The sequence below is a fragment of the Wolffia australiana genome, chromosome 4 (genome assembly GCF_029677425.1).
Source record: "Wolffia australiana isolate 7733 chromosome 4, ASM2967742v1".
Taxonomy (NCBI): Eukaryota; Viridiplantae; Streptophyta; class Magnoliopsida; order Alismatales; family Araceae; genus Wolffia; species Wolffia australiana.
Genome location: NC_135838.1, coordinates 948,719 through 964,528, shown reverse-complemented (window position 1 = coordinate 964,528; position 15,810 = coordinate 948,719). Strand labels below are relative to the sequence as shown.

Here is a 15,810-nt window from a genome sequence, read left to right as displayed (position 1 = left end):
GAGAAACCAAATGTGATGGAACATGACAGGCGCCGGGATCGAACGGCTCATGTTATACCACAAGAAGGGCAAGGGCAGTACACCAACGACCATTCAGCTACATGGAAATGACACTAGGCTCCCGACGATCTGGACATCGGGTTGAAGGTCGACCGTGCGGGCTCAGCTAATGTCGCTTTTACGCACGTCCTCGATGGTCTCAACCAAGGACGTACTGATTGAAATCTTTATCCTCAGAACGTGAATCCTATATATCACTAATCTTAACCTGTCAGTGGAGAAAATGTTTGGAGGCACTAAAAGAAATAATATAACGCCAAGAGGGAATTGATGAGCATACCAGGCACGGTAGGCCCGCACGGTGTCTGATTCGGCAGCAGTGGGGCGACCAACATGTAGACGCGATGGCGATGCAGGTAGGTGCGGCAGCAAGCACACACAGCGGCGCAAGTAGGCAGCTAGGCACAGCGACGGGCTTGATGGCAAGGCACCGCAACGATGGGCGCAACGACGAGGCACGGCGGTGGCTGTAGCGACGGGCACAGTGGCGAAAGTGCAGCTACGGGTGAACTCTAGGGTTTTTTTCTCTCTCCTAACTTCATAGTGGCATTTCGTGAATATGACAAAAACTAAAAAATCAGAAAAAATCCTTTAAAATCACATTTTCTTCTATCTTTTCTTCCTCTTCTCTTCCTATGGGTGGACCCCACCTTTTAAGGCAAATATGGTTCTCCCTCTCAGAAATAAAGGGGAGAAGGCCCAATTTAGAGTAATTAGGGCCCCCTAATAGGAGAGAGAAACCCACTAATACGCCCATACATGAGCTCACACGCGAGCAAGCGTGTAGGTCCATACAGCGATCCAAACACGTGCGAACAAACAAAAACAATCATATACGCGGCGGACATACATGGCCTACTAAACAAGGAAAATGCACGTAAAGATAACGTCAAACCTTTGTGGCCTGTTGACGAGGCCGTGTACTCCAAAGGCTAGGTCTCGCGGGTGAGCCCTCGCTCAACAAACTGGTTTGACGGGGTCTTCAAAACTGTGGATGGTGCCCCATCAAAATGTACAGAACATTCATTTTTGATATATGAATATGACACCAACCTCAATGTTGTAATGGGCTGTCACTACATCAAATTTGGCGCAGGCGCAAGGGCTGTCTATTAAGTCTAGTAGTGCCATACCCAAAATGTAAAATCTTGCTCACAACATGTACAACTCTACCTTACGTCATTTTTATATATCTAAACCACATAGGGTCTGTGTACAGCGCATAGTGTTTATGTAAAGCTAGCATGGCATGATGGTTCAACACATATGACATGCTTATTTTCTTCATTATAAAGGGAACATCTTGGGTGAAGGCTCCATAGTTTTCAAGACCAAGAGAAGAAAATATTTCTATTCGTAGAAGTCAAGAACCATTGGCATCCTTACACTGTGAGAGAACAAGATAATAGTGTCAGAACAATGATGAATTGGGTCAAGCAGCATAAAATTTTATGGCGTCTGAAAGTTAGGGATTGAAGAATGGTTGTCAATGGAGCTAGCACGTCATGTCAGAAAGATAAAGTTGGACATGTATGAAAAGCTTTATTGGATCAGCAGCCATACTGGACCTATTGCAGAAGGGCGTAGTGCTAGAAAATAAAAACAAATAAAGTGGCAACATGAATGTCTTTTAGCGCTTCTGTGTTCTCCATCTCTCATCTTATTGATGGAAACACAACCATTGCCTAGAGTTCCAAAGTATCCCATATAATTCCCATAGATATCCTTGAAATATATTGGATCAAGAACTTTGAAGTCAAACCACATGTAATACTGGGACTCACAAATTCATTAATTCTTATAATGTATAACATTAAACGTTTCCATTTTTTGGTCTCTAATAAAAAAATCAATCATAAGTATTTTAAAAATATAATCTATAGAAAGTGCCATAAAACTAAAAGCAGATATCATATAGATTGCATTGTCATATAGTCCTGATACTTAATAATTTTATTAATATCACTTTAATAAGACACTTTTCCATATTTATGGTGTAAACACTATTATTCATACTCAAAGGTAAAAAAATTATAAAAATATAAAATAACTTTTAATATCCATGATATTATGTGTATTGTCTTTGTGGAATCCATTTTTCAAAATGTTGGGCTATAGAGCATGAATTAAATATTTTTAAAATTTTCAATTTATCTGTCATTGACATCACCTACAACAACAAAAACATCACAGATCAAGAACCTCCTTGCATCCCACACATCAATTGAATGATTGAGGCTAGTGTATCACATCAACATCAAATGTTGTCTTTGTGTCAGCCGTTGCACCATTGTCAATATCACTAAACTTCAATGGTAGCAACAAAAACACGATGGTACATGTATGCTAATTCCTACATATAGGAAAATGGGTTGTGGGGTGAAATTTGTGCAGTAGAATTTTAAATGAAACTTGAAGATTTTATATTTAAAGATAAAATTAATATGTTTAAGGATTGAAAGTTATTTATTATCAAGTTATATCAATAAATTATTAGTTGATAGGGAAATTAGATCAAGTGATTGCTTGTCAACCTATATTTAAGGTTTAAAATAAAATTCTTGAAATAGGCAACAGCCCAACTACAGCCAATCACTGGAACAAAGTCTTTACCCGACGAATGAATTTTTTTAAGTCATCGCAAGTGATACCTTTTACTTGGATTTGAGTATGAAATCAACCATGGAAGGACACTGTCCGATTTACCTAAACCTAGACCTGCAATTAGTTCCTGTCTCTGTCAAGGTTCAATCTCAATTTGGTCAGGTTGACTAGTCAAAGTCAATGTTAAAAAATCAATGTAAACCTTTTCAAATATTTCAAGTGAATATTAGAGATGTTAGAAGTCAAAATTAGAAAAATGGTGCTCACATTTTTAATGATTACACTAAAATTGCTCTTCCTCTCTCATACTTTAGCTCGCCTTTGCTCCACTTTGTCATCTCACCGCATCTGACTAGACTTCATTTGAATGTTGCCTTGGGTGCCAAGTAGTGGTTGATATTGTGTACCCCAAAGAAGCAATAATATCCATCATACATCAAATCATAAATAATGATGCAAAAAATAGAAAATAATTTCTAGAAAAAATAGTAGAGAACACATGAGAGAGTGAGCGAGTGATAGAGGAAGATAGTCAGGGGGAGAGAGTGTGAAGTGATAATGAAGGTGAGAATAGTGACAGAGTGATAGGGGGAGAGAGGTAAAGTGAGAGGGACAGAATGCAATATGAGAGAGAGGGAGAGAGAATGACGAAGTGAGTGAGAGAGAGAGAATGACGAAGCGAGTGAGAGAGAGAGAGAATGAGAGAGGGAGAGAGTGCGAGAGGTTGAGAGGTTGAGAGTGGGAAAAATCTGATACCTAGAGGGTGAGAAACAAAGTGAAAAAGGGGTGAGAGAATGAGAGAGGGAAGTATTGTAAATGAATGAAAGGGAGAGAATGAGAGTGAGATAGTAAGAGAATGAGTCTTTGGTCCAGTTCAACGCAAGAATGGAAAGTGGACCAGACTTTGCATCTGACCTAGAAAAGCAGACCAACCGGTCCGGTCAGGTCTGACCAAGTCTCCCCTAAATTCAATAAAAAAAAATAACAATAATAATAATAATACCAAGTCTTCGGTCCCATTCAACGCGAGAACAGAAACCAGACTTGAACTTTGGGACAGACCAAGAAAAGTGGAATGACCGTCTAGTTCGGTATGGTCTGACAAAACTTCTGTTAGACCGAGTCTCCCCTGATTTCAAGTGAATAATAATAATAATAATAAATATAAATACTGAGTGTTTGGTCTGGTCCAACGCAATAACAGAAATGGGACTAGATCTTTGGATCAGATCAACAAAAGTGGACCGACCGTTTGGTAGAGTTGTTGGACGTATGATGGATGATGGTTTTGGATAGACAGAATAGGAATGAATGGACTTCTGTTGACTCATCCGTCCATAACACTTAAGTTCGTATGTTTCATCATACGTCTGGCTTCGTCATCGTCACAACTCCATTGTTCATCTTTTATAGAAAACAGAACTAATAACGCATGAATGGATGATGGAACAGTTGCTTTTTTCTAAATATATAAGTAATATAAGTTAAAAATATATAGAAGAAATGAGAAATCCTCTCTTCCTCTCTCGTTGTTCTAATTACTAAATACTCTCTTCCCCTCTTCCTAAATCAGTCGTCTGCCACAGCCGCCGTCACCCGCCGCTGCCCGCCAAGCACCGTCGCGCCATCGCCCGCCACAGCAGCTGTCGCCCACCATCGACCCATGTTATAGTTTGGGGTTGCATGCCATCTAGATCATTGTATCCTCAACCACATTAATATCAACAATCCTAGTGTATAAATTTTATCATCTCAGAGAGTTTTGAAATTGCAAACTTTATCATTGATATAAAATCATGGTTTATGTAGAAACATATTTCATTCCAATTTTGTCGTTGAAGGCAGAACACTTATATTTGCTTAATTGTTTTTTTAATGAATGAAGACAATCAACATATGCAATTCACAAAAGACTTATCTCATGACTGTCGTATAGTATGAGAACGTTAGACAACACGGATTCAATGGCTATAACACCATTAGAAATATTCGTCTTCATTAGTGGAAGAAGGAAATGAAGGCAAAGGGATATATTTCTATCTATCATAATACATAAGTGGAGACCACGCCTACCAGATATGCCTAGCGAGAGATATCACTATTGGCTTGAAGAAATATTCATCTTCATTAGTGGGGAACACGCAAAGGAGATGGACTAAGCTGGAGCGTTATAAAACGAGCCAGTTTCGCCTCGCAGTAAAGTTTATCTAGGGCAAAACGGAGAGATCTCCGTTGACTTCTTTGTAATGTTTCAGAGACCCATCAACGTTGCCACCGTGAAAGAAGCTCTTAAGTCCTTGGCCATAATCTGCCCTCGTTTGCGCTCAGCGGTGAGTAAACACAAGTTACCTCAAGACCAAACTCCTTTATTTGGGAGGATTTTCATATCAATGAATAAGAGAGAGAGAGAGAAAGAGAGCGAGAGAGTGATGTAACACGACGTGCCAGGATCGAATGGCTCCTGTTACAACACAAGGAGAGAAGGGCTGATCAGCAGAACGGCAACACAGGGTGGCCGCATCGGTAACGGTGACGGGATGAGCCTCGGCTATGGCTCACAATAGGCAACAAGACAAGCATCGACGATGTAGAGCGGTGGCCGTATATCCTGCGGCGACATGTACTTTGCGGCAGTGAACTAGCGGCGGCATGTCATCCAGCGAGCGTCTCCCTTGAAGCTTCTCTAGGAGACTGTAGCGGCGGGCATAGGACGACATAAAGTCGCAGCGGCATAGGGCGGTTGCATTTAGGTACTATTTGACGTTGGCGACAACGATGTCTGGCGTCGCTTCTAGGGCTGTAAGCTAACTACTGGCGGACAGAGGTAGGCAATCGGTGACGACGGTGGCGGTGGTTTCATCCTCTGGCGGCATGTACTTCGTGGAGGTGAAGTGGCGGCGGCGGGTCGTCTGGCAATTACTCTCTTTGAAACTATGGAACACTAGGCGTGCATGTGGCGCGTGTAAAAATGGCACTGGGCTCGGAGGCGAGCATAGTGGCGAGGATGGTGATGGCACAGCTAGGCACGGTAATGGGCTCGAAGGCGAGCGTGGTATCAAGGACGATGGCGTAACTAAGCGCGGTGATGGGCTCAGAGGCAAGCGTAGTGTCAAGGATGGTGCCGTCGCAGTTTGGCGGGGCGATGGGCTCGGAGGCGAGTGGGGTGCCACGGACAGCGACGGCACATGTAGGTTGAGGGCGGCCAAGGGCGGCTAAGGGGAAGCTAAGGGCGGCAGAAGGGCAGACCAAGCGGCGACCGAGGGCGGTCGAGGCAGGTCGTGGGCGGCTAAGGGCTGCGGGCATCGGGGGCGGCCGAGGGAAACTGAAGTACAGTCGAGCTTGGCCGAAGCGACGAGGGCGGTCGAGGGTGGTCATGGTCGGCCGAGGTGGCCGGAGGCGGCCAAGACGGTCGTGGCGGCCCGAGGCAGTCCAGGCGACTGACGAGGTGACCTGCCTGAGGCGGGTGAGGCGGCCGAAGGTGGCCGTGGCGGCCCGAGGCACTTGAGGTGGCTGACAAGGGTGGATGAGGTGGCCTGAAGCGGCTGAAGGGGCTGAGGGGGCCGAAGGTGGCTGACGAGGGTGGCTGAGGCAGTTGGGGTTGGTCGAGGTGGCAGGGGTCGGCCAAGGTGGCCGTTGCGGGCAGCTCCAACCATTTTGGCGGCTACAGCCACTACGGGTGGCTGCGGTTGTTCTGGTGGTTGCGACTGCTGAGGGCAGCTGCGGCTGCTCCGATGGCTGTGGCCGTTGCGAGCGGTTGCGGTCGCTCTGACGATTCTGGCCTGCTCCGGCGGCTAAGGTTGCTCTGGCGGCCGCGGGCTACTCCGATGGGTGTGGTCGCTTTGGCGGCTGCGGCCGCTGCGAGCGGCTGCAATTTCTCTAGCAGCTGCGGCCGCTACGAGTGGCGCCCGCTGCTCGCGGCGGCGCCCACGGCTCGTGGTGGCGCCCACTGTTCACGGCGGCACCGCTGCGGGTGGCTGCGGGCGGCCGCGGGGTTGCGGCCTGGTCCGGCGACGGCAGATACACTCTGATTAGGCGGCGGCAGAGATGACGTCGTTGGCGAAGGCGGCAACGACTCTCTGGCGAAGTATCGATGGATGCCCTAACCCTTCTCTCTCTCGTAAGGGAGATTCCGTAATAACTTGAACTTTAAACCTAAAAAAATACACCTAAAATAAAACCAAAAAAACACAAAGGACTACATTTTCAAAACTTTCTTTTTCACTTGGCTCTCCTCTTTCTTACGATGGACACCCCCCCTTCTTATAGGGGAAATATGGGCGTTCCTCCTTAGAAAAAAGGAAAGACGGCCCAAAAGTTTAAAAGGGAGGCCCCAATTAAGGAAAAAAGTACATATACACACCGGGTGTGCGAAAAACATCTATGATACGCCTATAAGGCTGGATGGTCCCCCATCAGAGAGAGAGAGAGAGAGAGAGAGAGAGAGAGAATGTTCATTTTGTGGTTGCTTAAGATTGCATATTGCAGTCATCATTACCTTTTTGTAGTCTTAAAAGTATAGATAAGACCTTGATTATGTGTCAATAGTAAGCTTAATTAATCAGCACCAATTTAACGTATTCGTCCCCGCCCTTGTCAGTGATCGTCATTCCCCTCCTTTTTGTCGTTGTCCCCCTCCGTGTCCTTCACACTCGTCCAGCCGTAAGTTGAGTGAGTCCACCCCGTCCTTGGTAATCCTTGTCCTCACCCTCACTTGTCGTCATCCTTGTCCTCTGCAGTCTCATACGCCCGTTGCTTATGGCATTGTCTGTAGTGATAGTGCCAACCTATAGTGAAAAACTGTGAGTTATGCAATAAATAAATATACTACAGAATGAAGCTTGATAGATTGTCTCCAACCTTTGTCCTCAAACTGAAGTCATCCAACGCTTGGAGCATGACTGTGCTCATATTCTCACCATCGTGTTTTCCCACTAGCTCACGCATCGCAAGCACATGTTCACTAATTCACACTGGTTGTTTACCCAATGAACCTTGATGCCCAGAATACCACATGAATTCTCAGCAGTCCACGCATCCACTGTCAACGAGAGCTTGGGGACATTTGCTAATAACTCTATTAGCCTCCCTTTCATGACCACGTATAGCTTTTGTGTCACAACCTTTATTGCCTTCGATCCTAGGGGGTCAATTGTCGTCTCACAAACATACTTCCACATAATCTTGAACCCAAAATTATCTGCGATGGCCCATGGGGAGTCCGTGAGATTAAAAATTGTGCTATGATCTCCTTCGTCTTCTCTAGTGTCTTTGTCACTACAACGCCCTGTCTGTATGCCTCAGCTATCGAACGTTTATCTGAATGAATGTCCTTCAGCTTAGCATATATTCTACCATGAATGAACTGCAAATGCCTCTATAATATGTTCCTTGACCCATATTGGCACCTCTTCAACCTATTTCGTACTTGGTCAACTTTTTGGTCGCGGCATAATAGGCACACCCATATGCATGACCCAACCTCCATGAAATATCTCAATACGTCTTCATTCCCTTTGCATTTGGTACACGATGTCCCAACTAATGGCACAGGGGTTTCCCAAACCTCGTCCACCGATGACTCTCTAGCTGATTCAATGCACACATAACCATGCAGAAATTCCATGGAACACTAGTTCATAGAGACGAGATAAACTCTACTCAGCTCATTTAGATAAATTTGAAATCATTGCGTTGAGCTAAATTCAAAAAATCCTCATTTAGCTAAATTTAACACTAACCGCATTTACCTAAATTCAAACATTCATATAATACATAACATAAAGTGAACATTGAATAAGTTTCCATGAAAGAAACAATAAGAGAAAATAAACATTAAAAAATCCATTGAGAACTTCATGACATGATGATACCCAAATTTATTACTCCAAACACATAATATCAGGAGAAGGTCATCGTATATTAGCATGTATTGTGGTTTTTAAAAAATCAAACATTCCAGGGTAAACATTTCAAAATTATTCTTATCCTTAGAGGACAAACCTTTGGGAGAAGGAAAATTTCTCTGAGATTAGAGGACAAGCCTCGGAAATTAGCCAAACTCGCCTTCATCTGCTCCCTTTTATTATTTTTGTCAAAGATCAATCAACAAGGATGAGAAGCAAGTATAATTTATGATAGATAGAATGTAAATTCACTGAGATAATGAGAGATGGGAAGATTGATTGATTGATATAAACCAAACCTTTCTTTATTTCAGAGATCAATCAACAAGTAAAATTTTTGATAGATGGGTAAATTGATTGACAGAGATTTACTCATAGATAAAAGGTAATTCACAGATTAAGAGAAAGATATGTATGAATATTGATTCATTCATTCATTAGGGGTGCACAGGAAAATGTAAGTATTAGAACAAGCGAGAGAAAGATAAACAATTTAATTTTCTAGAGTCACCAATGTCTCATTTTATTTTTTTTGAAGAAAACTAACCAATGTCTGTAAGATTCTAAATATTTCCTAATTCAACTGCAATGAACAAGGTTGGCAATATAGAAAAGAAGTTGATCAGTAGTTCTGAATTAGATTGGGGGGGGGGGGACGTAGTTCTGAATTAGATCGACCTCAATGCAAATTTAATCACCAAAATCTCGAACGACTTTTCAACTTTGTCACCATATTTTTCAACAATTTTATATTGGTCACTTTTTATCTGAGTTAGACTTAGTACAATGAGAAGCCAGTAAATAAAATATTCTAACTAAGGTGAAATGGTGGAGGCTGAATCTACGGAGGACCAATCATCTTCTTTAAGGAAGAAAACTCAAGGCTTTCCACAAAATCGATGGTAACAAATATCAGAAAGGGGTATTCTTCTAAATAATTGTGCGTCTTTCTTTCAGTGGTCTCTGCATGCATAGTTTTTTTTGGTAAGGAGGATAATTTTTCTTTTCTCACCATGTCAGCCCGGAAGTCAACATTCTGGACTACTATCGAAAAAAAATTTTAGCAAAAAACCCAAAAAATTCATCGAGATAATTAGATATGGGAAGATTGATTGATAGGAAGAATTGTAATAGAAACTGAACACTTCTTTATTTCAAAGATCAATTGACAAGTATATTTTGCGATAGATGGGTAAATTGATTGACAGAGCTCTACTGATTCATTCATTGGGAGTTCAGAGGAAAGGGCAAGTATTAGACCAAGTGAGGGAAAGATAATCAATTGAATTTTCTTAGAATAGAAGAAATCAGAAAAGAGGTTCCACGATGATCATAAATATTACAAGATATAAAGAAAGATAAATATAAAGATTGATTGATTCATTCATTGGGAGTTCAAAGGAAAGGGCAAGTATTAGACCAAGTGAGGGAAAGATAATCAATTGAATTTTCTTAGAATAGAAGAAATCAGAAAAGAGGTTCCACGATGATCATAAATATTAAAAAAGGATTTTGAAGAACAAGAGGAAGAAAATGAAGAAGAATTAATGGAAGATCACGGTGCACAATATTTGCGGGTGGCGCCATTCAATACTAGCTCAGGATTGCCATTCATCGCCATAACCTGAACCAAAGATCTTTAATTTGAACCAAGGACGAAGGAATTATCGCTGTAGAACTCACGAGGCCCTGGTTGAAATGGGTCTGGACGACGGTGGGAGGGACGTCGGAGAAGTGATGCTTTGCCCAGATGATGATGGTGACACGCGAGGCCTACGAGTTCTTCCTGCCGAGAAGAGCATTGAGGTCATCGGAGGGAAAGGGGGAAGCGAGAGGAGCTGCCGCGGCTTGGGACCTTCCTTGCCAAGGGCATTTTTCAGGGTTGTTTTTCCTGTCACACAGGACGGTGACGCCATCCGGTGACGGGGACGTGACAGGACGCCGCAAAGAGTGGCGTGTGACACGAACGTGACGGATTTTTCCAAAATCCTAGGACATGTGACGGGACGCTGACGTGACAAAACTTTTGTCACATCACCGTCCGTCCTGTCACGTCCAGGGCGTCACGCCCGGGACATGTATGTCCCATTCCCTACTTGGCCATCAGCTTTTTAAATGAATAAATAGATTTTAAAAAAATTATTAATATTTTTTTATAACTCCGTCATCCGTTCATCGTTTCCGTCATCTATCATCTGTCACAGATGACGGATGACTAAAAGCTCTCCCTTCAGTCATCTGTCTGTGGCTCCGATTCGGTCGGGTCTCACAAAACTTCAGTCAGACCAAGTCCAACCCTAAAGTCAACTGTTTAATTTGTATTACTGTTATTGGGCCTTCCATTTTGGCCCAATAACAAATTCCCCTATAAATACCACAGGCCCTGCAACAAATGGGTCTTTTCTGAATTCTGAATTTCGTAGAGATCGCTATCTCCCACTTGCCTTAGGTTGCGAAGGCCAGCGATGGTGGCGGAGCACAGCGGATCTGCGCTCTGAGGTGGTCTCCCTTTCCCTTCTCCTACGCCTGAATGTGACGGTCTCGGCTTCATCTCTGATGTTCTCTGCAAATCTGATGGTTTAGTTCCCATTTGCTGTAATTTTGTGCCCCTTTTGGTAATAAGGGTTAGGGTTGTGATTTTGTGGTGATATTGACGTGGGATTCTGGTGGGTTTTCTTGATTTTTCTGGGGGAACCCGTTCCTTGCGACGGATTTGGGGGGAACGGTGATGCGTTGTTTTGGGTACTTCGCTTTTTTTCGCTGGCAGTTATCTTATTATGTTTTTGAGGATAATAATTAGGGAATTTGGATTCGTAATCCTTGACTCATTCTCTCATTCATCCAAATTGAATTCGTTTATTGGCCAAGTATTGGTTGAAGCTGCAGATTTATCGTAGCAGTAGGAATCATTCTGTTATTTACTTGAGATAAATGCGAAATTTTTGTCAAGAAATACTTCTCAGATTTCTTCAAATGGAGAGTATTTGAAATAGAGGAGGATTGTATTTAGGAGACAAGATGCGTTAAATCTGTCCAATCTGACTGTTCATTGTGTTCAGCTTTTGAAGTGGACGTGCTAAAAGTTGGCTGGGCGGTTTTCTCTCAGTTTCATCCAGACTTGAGCGGCAAAGTGATAGAAGCGATGATGGCGCACGATAGATATGTAAGATCTCTCCTCTTTATCCCCAATCTTGAAGAATACTCTGTCCTCGGAATCCTAAATGAAGCTGACCCACTTCTAAAACTTTACAGGTACCGTATGAAAGGTACGACGCATACGAAGATTATGAGGCAGAAGAGGATGATCAAGAAGAAGAAAATACTGAACCCAGCAAAGAACTGGTGGATTTTCTTAAGTTGCGCCAAAAACTTAAAGAAAAAATTAGGCAAAAATACAAGAAGGAAAATGCTGTTGCTCTTGGTACCAGTCCTTCATCAGTCAAAAAGGATAAGACGCCAAGCAATGCGTAAGTGTCTTGATCGACGAGTAATTTTTGTCACCATTCAGAAGCTTATCTGTACCTAATTGGTGTCAGAGATCATATCGTAGACTAATCGATGATCTGTGGGGTGTACCAGCCAATTTGGCTCTTTCTTCGGCCCTTCGCAACGGGTAATTGCAACTCGGGTAATTGAGGAAAGCAAGGCTATCAGGGAGACAGATCGTCATGTTGCCCGACGGCAACCCTCATCTGCTCCAACAGTATTGTCCTTTTGATGATTCTCTCTCTATCTCTCTAGCTCTCTCTCTTTCTTTGAGAAGGGCATTATTGTTTGTTCATTTAGGCAAGACAATCATCCTCAAATTCTGAGGGGAAGCATATACCGAGGGAGAGACCTCGCCCAGTCATTAACGAGGTAGATGAATTTTTGCTCTACGATGATGATCTGTAAGATCTGCATGTTTGAATGGTTTTTTTTCTCCTATTTGTAGGTGCAGAAGAAGGTACAGACGCTCAAGGAGACCCGGGACTACTCGTTCCTTCTCTCAGATGACTCTGATCTTCCCGCTCCCTCCACCGCGCCTCCGAAGGCTGCCGCTTCTTCAGCTCTTCCTCGTCAGTTAGCTGACCTTTTTCTTTTATCTTAGGTAGTTTGAAGAAGATTAAAAAATCTTGGTAGCTATCAAGGATCTTGTTGTGAACTTAGCCCATTATTCAGGTCGTGGGTCTGGGCAGCAGCAGCAACACCACCACCAGAGAGTAGAGAGGCAAGCAAAGAAGTCAGAGCCTCCTCCAAGGGCTGCGCCTGGCAACCGGCAAGCCCAACCCGGGGTGGAACCCAAAATTGCACCACCCAAGGTCATTGGCAAAGCAGTTGCCGCCACCAGGCCGGCCGCACCTGCTATGAAAAGGCCCATCTCTTCTTCCTCGCAGGCCCCGTCGAAGAACCCTTTAAGTAGAGAGAGGCCACTAGCTCCCAGCACGTCTGCCACGGCATCTTCGCAGTAGAGAAGGGAGCCTCCTACGAAGCCCAAACAGCAGACCTCCCGTGGCTCTGCGCCCTCTTCTTCAAGAGCTCATCAGGTATTATTATACTCAACTCCTGGAAGTAGTTGGGTTTGTGAGGGGGACCTGCTTCGGGATACCATCCAAAACGGTATCTCTTTCAATTCCGGACCATGTTCCGTCCTCCATCCTGACCCATTGGACGGTACGGAGGGCTTCCGGCAACCTACATTTTGGTTGTGGCCTTCTGGCAGCAGGGCGCTGCATAAAACCTCTACAACCTGCCTGGCAACCACCCTGGATAATCAATTCTCTTGGGGTCAATATGGAATTGATGGACTGGTAGGAAATACATCCCATTCATGTTCTATACCCATGCTCGTTCCGTCCAAAACAGGTCTTGTACCATGTGATACCCAACTGGATGACGGGACGGGGTGACGATTTTGGAGGGAATGAATGATGATGGGTTATCATCGATCCACGGCCTGTAGGAAGGACATATTCTCTGCTATTGATAGGTTCTGCTAGTGGCTGGTTGGGCTGATCTGTTCATAGTTTTTTGGTGCAGCTGGTGCAGAGGATGCCAAGCCGGCCGGTGGAGCGAGACCGAGACGAAAGCCGAAGGCGAGAGAAGTTGCCTGCACCAAACCCGAAGAAGAGTATCCGCCCAAGGAACCCCTTTGACGATGATGACGATGATATTGATGACCCGATGAGCTTTCTGAGGAACAAGTTGTTGTCCAGGTACTAGACTTGGTCATTCTTTCCTCAGGAATTTCATTTTCTCTCACTTGCAGTTATAAGATAGAGAGAGAGAGTGGGGTGGGGGGGGCGAATTTATTTAGAAGCTGTCCTATGAACCAAAAAATATTATTTCTTCTACTGGGATTGAGTCGTACTTATGTTCCTCTCTCTCTCTATCTCTCTGGCCAGAAATGTCTTCTGATTTCACTGTGGCCGTTTCTTTGCTCTCTTTCTCGATCTATAACAAACGTTAAATTATGTTCTTTCATGTGTTAGGTACCAGTCGAGCAAGTACCGGGACGATGACGGGGATGACAGCGACATGGAGGCCAATTTTGATGACATCATGAAAGAGGAGAAAAGAAGGTGAAGTCTGTGGGGCGCCCCCTAGAGATAAATGTAGATAGATTGAGAGAGAGAGGGGAGCAAAGGAGGTGGTGTCGAGGGTGTCTTCTAGGTAGAAAGGGAGAGAGAGAGGAGCAAATGAGGTGATGTATATGGTGTCCTCTAGATAGAGAGAGGAGCGAAGGAGGTGATGTCTATAGTGTCTTCTAGATAGAGATAGAGATAGATATAGATAGAGAGAGAGAAGGAGGTGATATCTTGGGGTGTCTTTTAGAGAGATAGAGAGAGAAACAAGGAAAGGAGGTGATTTCTAAGGGTGTCTTCCATATATATATATATAGAGAGAGAGAGAGAGAGAGAGAGAGAGACGTAGATAGATAGACAGAGAGAGAAGCAAATGAGGTGATGTGCAGAGGCGCATTCTAGATAGAGAGACATAGATGGAGAGAGAAGCAAAGGAGTTGATGTACAGAGGAGCATTCTAGATAGAGAGAGAAGCAAAGGAGGTGATGTGCAGAGGAGCATTCTAGATAGAGAGAGACATAGATAGAAAGAGAAGCAAAGGAGGTGATGTTCAGAGGAGCATTCTAGATAGAGAGAGACATAGATAGAAAGAGAAGCAAAAGAGGTGATGTATGAGGTTGCCTTTTAGAGTGAGGGGTATTTTGATAGAGAGAGAGAGAGCAGGTTTTCTTGGTTTCTCTTCTTCTTGTTTACTGGTGAGAGGTTTTCCAAATTTTTCTCCTTGCTCACTGGGGAGGGTTTTTTGTGCAGCTCAAAAATTGCGAGGAAGGAGGACGAGGAGCAGTTGCGGCTGATTGAGGAAGAGGAAGAGAGAGAGAGGATGAGGAGAGACGCGAAGAGGCGGAAGATCATGCGCAGGTGAAAGGACCACCCAGAGAATGGTAGAGAGATATATATATACATTGGTGAAATGGGAGAGGAAAAGATGGGAGAGATAGATATCTGTTTATCCTGAGGTCTCCAACACAGCAAAGCTGATCCACACTGCACAAGGTAATAATGAATCAATTCATTTGTATGTAGTTGACATCGCCTACTGATATCCTGTACTTGTATTTTCACCTGATTGATACAAGCAATATCTTTTATCAGATACCATTACTTAAAAGATAAGAAAAAAACAGGTTTGTTCTCAAATATGAATGAAAATTTAGTCTTTACTACTATAGTCATTAATTGTTAAAAGTAGGTTTATTTAATAGCAAATATGGTGTATTACAAGTATTTATGGTATAAGGTGCTTTATTTGAAATATGGTATTCAGATTTGATGATTATTTAATGTTGAGAAAATTACAAAAATAGTCAAAAAAATTACCGTTTCAGAGAATAAATAGTAAAAAGCTCTTGGTGACACTTTTATCATAATTTGTAAATTTTTTATCGCAGTGGTTCTTCTCTGAAATCAACTGCACATCAGAAGACTCAATAAAAAAGGGGATCTTAAAATTGAAGGCGTAGAGTACCATATCACTTGGCACACTAAAACTTCCTCAATCACTTGGTTATTGGGATGAGTCTATGTGAGTCGTTCAGATGTCCAACTTCTAGACGTATCCACGCATCTTCGGGGTGCTACATCTCACTGTCATTCCCTCCAACTGTGGTGCAAAAAAATTTGAGTGCATTTACGCACTATCTAGTCTCACAATAATGCAACACTTGAAAATAGAAAGAGAA

The 15,810-nt window shown here is 43.3% G+C and overlaps 1 protein-coding gene and 1 long non-coding RNA gene across 2 annotated transcripts; one reads left to right on the top strand and one right to left on the bottom strand.

Annotated features, from left to right (window-relative positions):
• Positions 1-4,183: 4,183 nt before the first annotated feature.
• On the bottom strand, positions 4,184-10,468 carry LOC144702609 (uncharacterized). The gene is made up of 3 exons (XR_013581278.1): positions 10,251-10,468; positions 8,665-8,740; positions 4,184-4,354 (listed from the first exon to the last, which is right to left on the bottom strand). It is a non-coding gene; the product is annotated as an uncharacterized LOC144702609 (long non-coding RNA).
• A 498-nt stretch (positions 10,469-10,966) lies between these two features.
• On the top strand, positions 10,967-15,224 carry LOC144701875 (uncharacterized). The gene is made up of 11 exons (XM_078573675.1): positions 10,967-11,066; positions 11,627-11,730; positions 11,820-12,034; positions 12,147-12,270; positions 12,354-12,425; positions 12,502-12,625; positions 12,729-13,014; positions 13,270-13,357; positions 13,587-13,762; positions 14,039-14,128; positions 14,882-15,224. The coding sequence occupies exons 2-11, from the start codon at positions 11,710-11,712 to the stop codon at positions 14,991-14,993; spliced, it is 1,308 nt and encodes a 435-aa protein (XP_078429801.1). The 5' UTR covers positions 10,967-11,066; positions 11,627-11,709; the 3' UTR covers positions 14,994-15,224.
• The last annotated feature ends 586 nt before the right edge of the window (positions 15,225-15,810 follow it).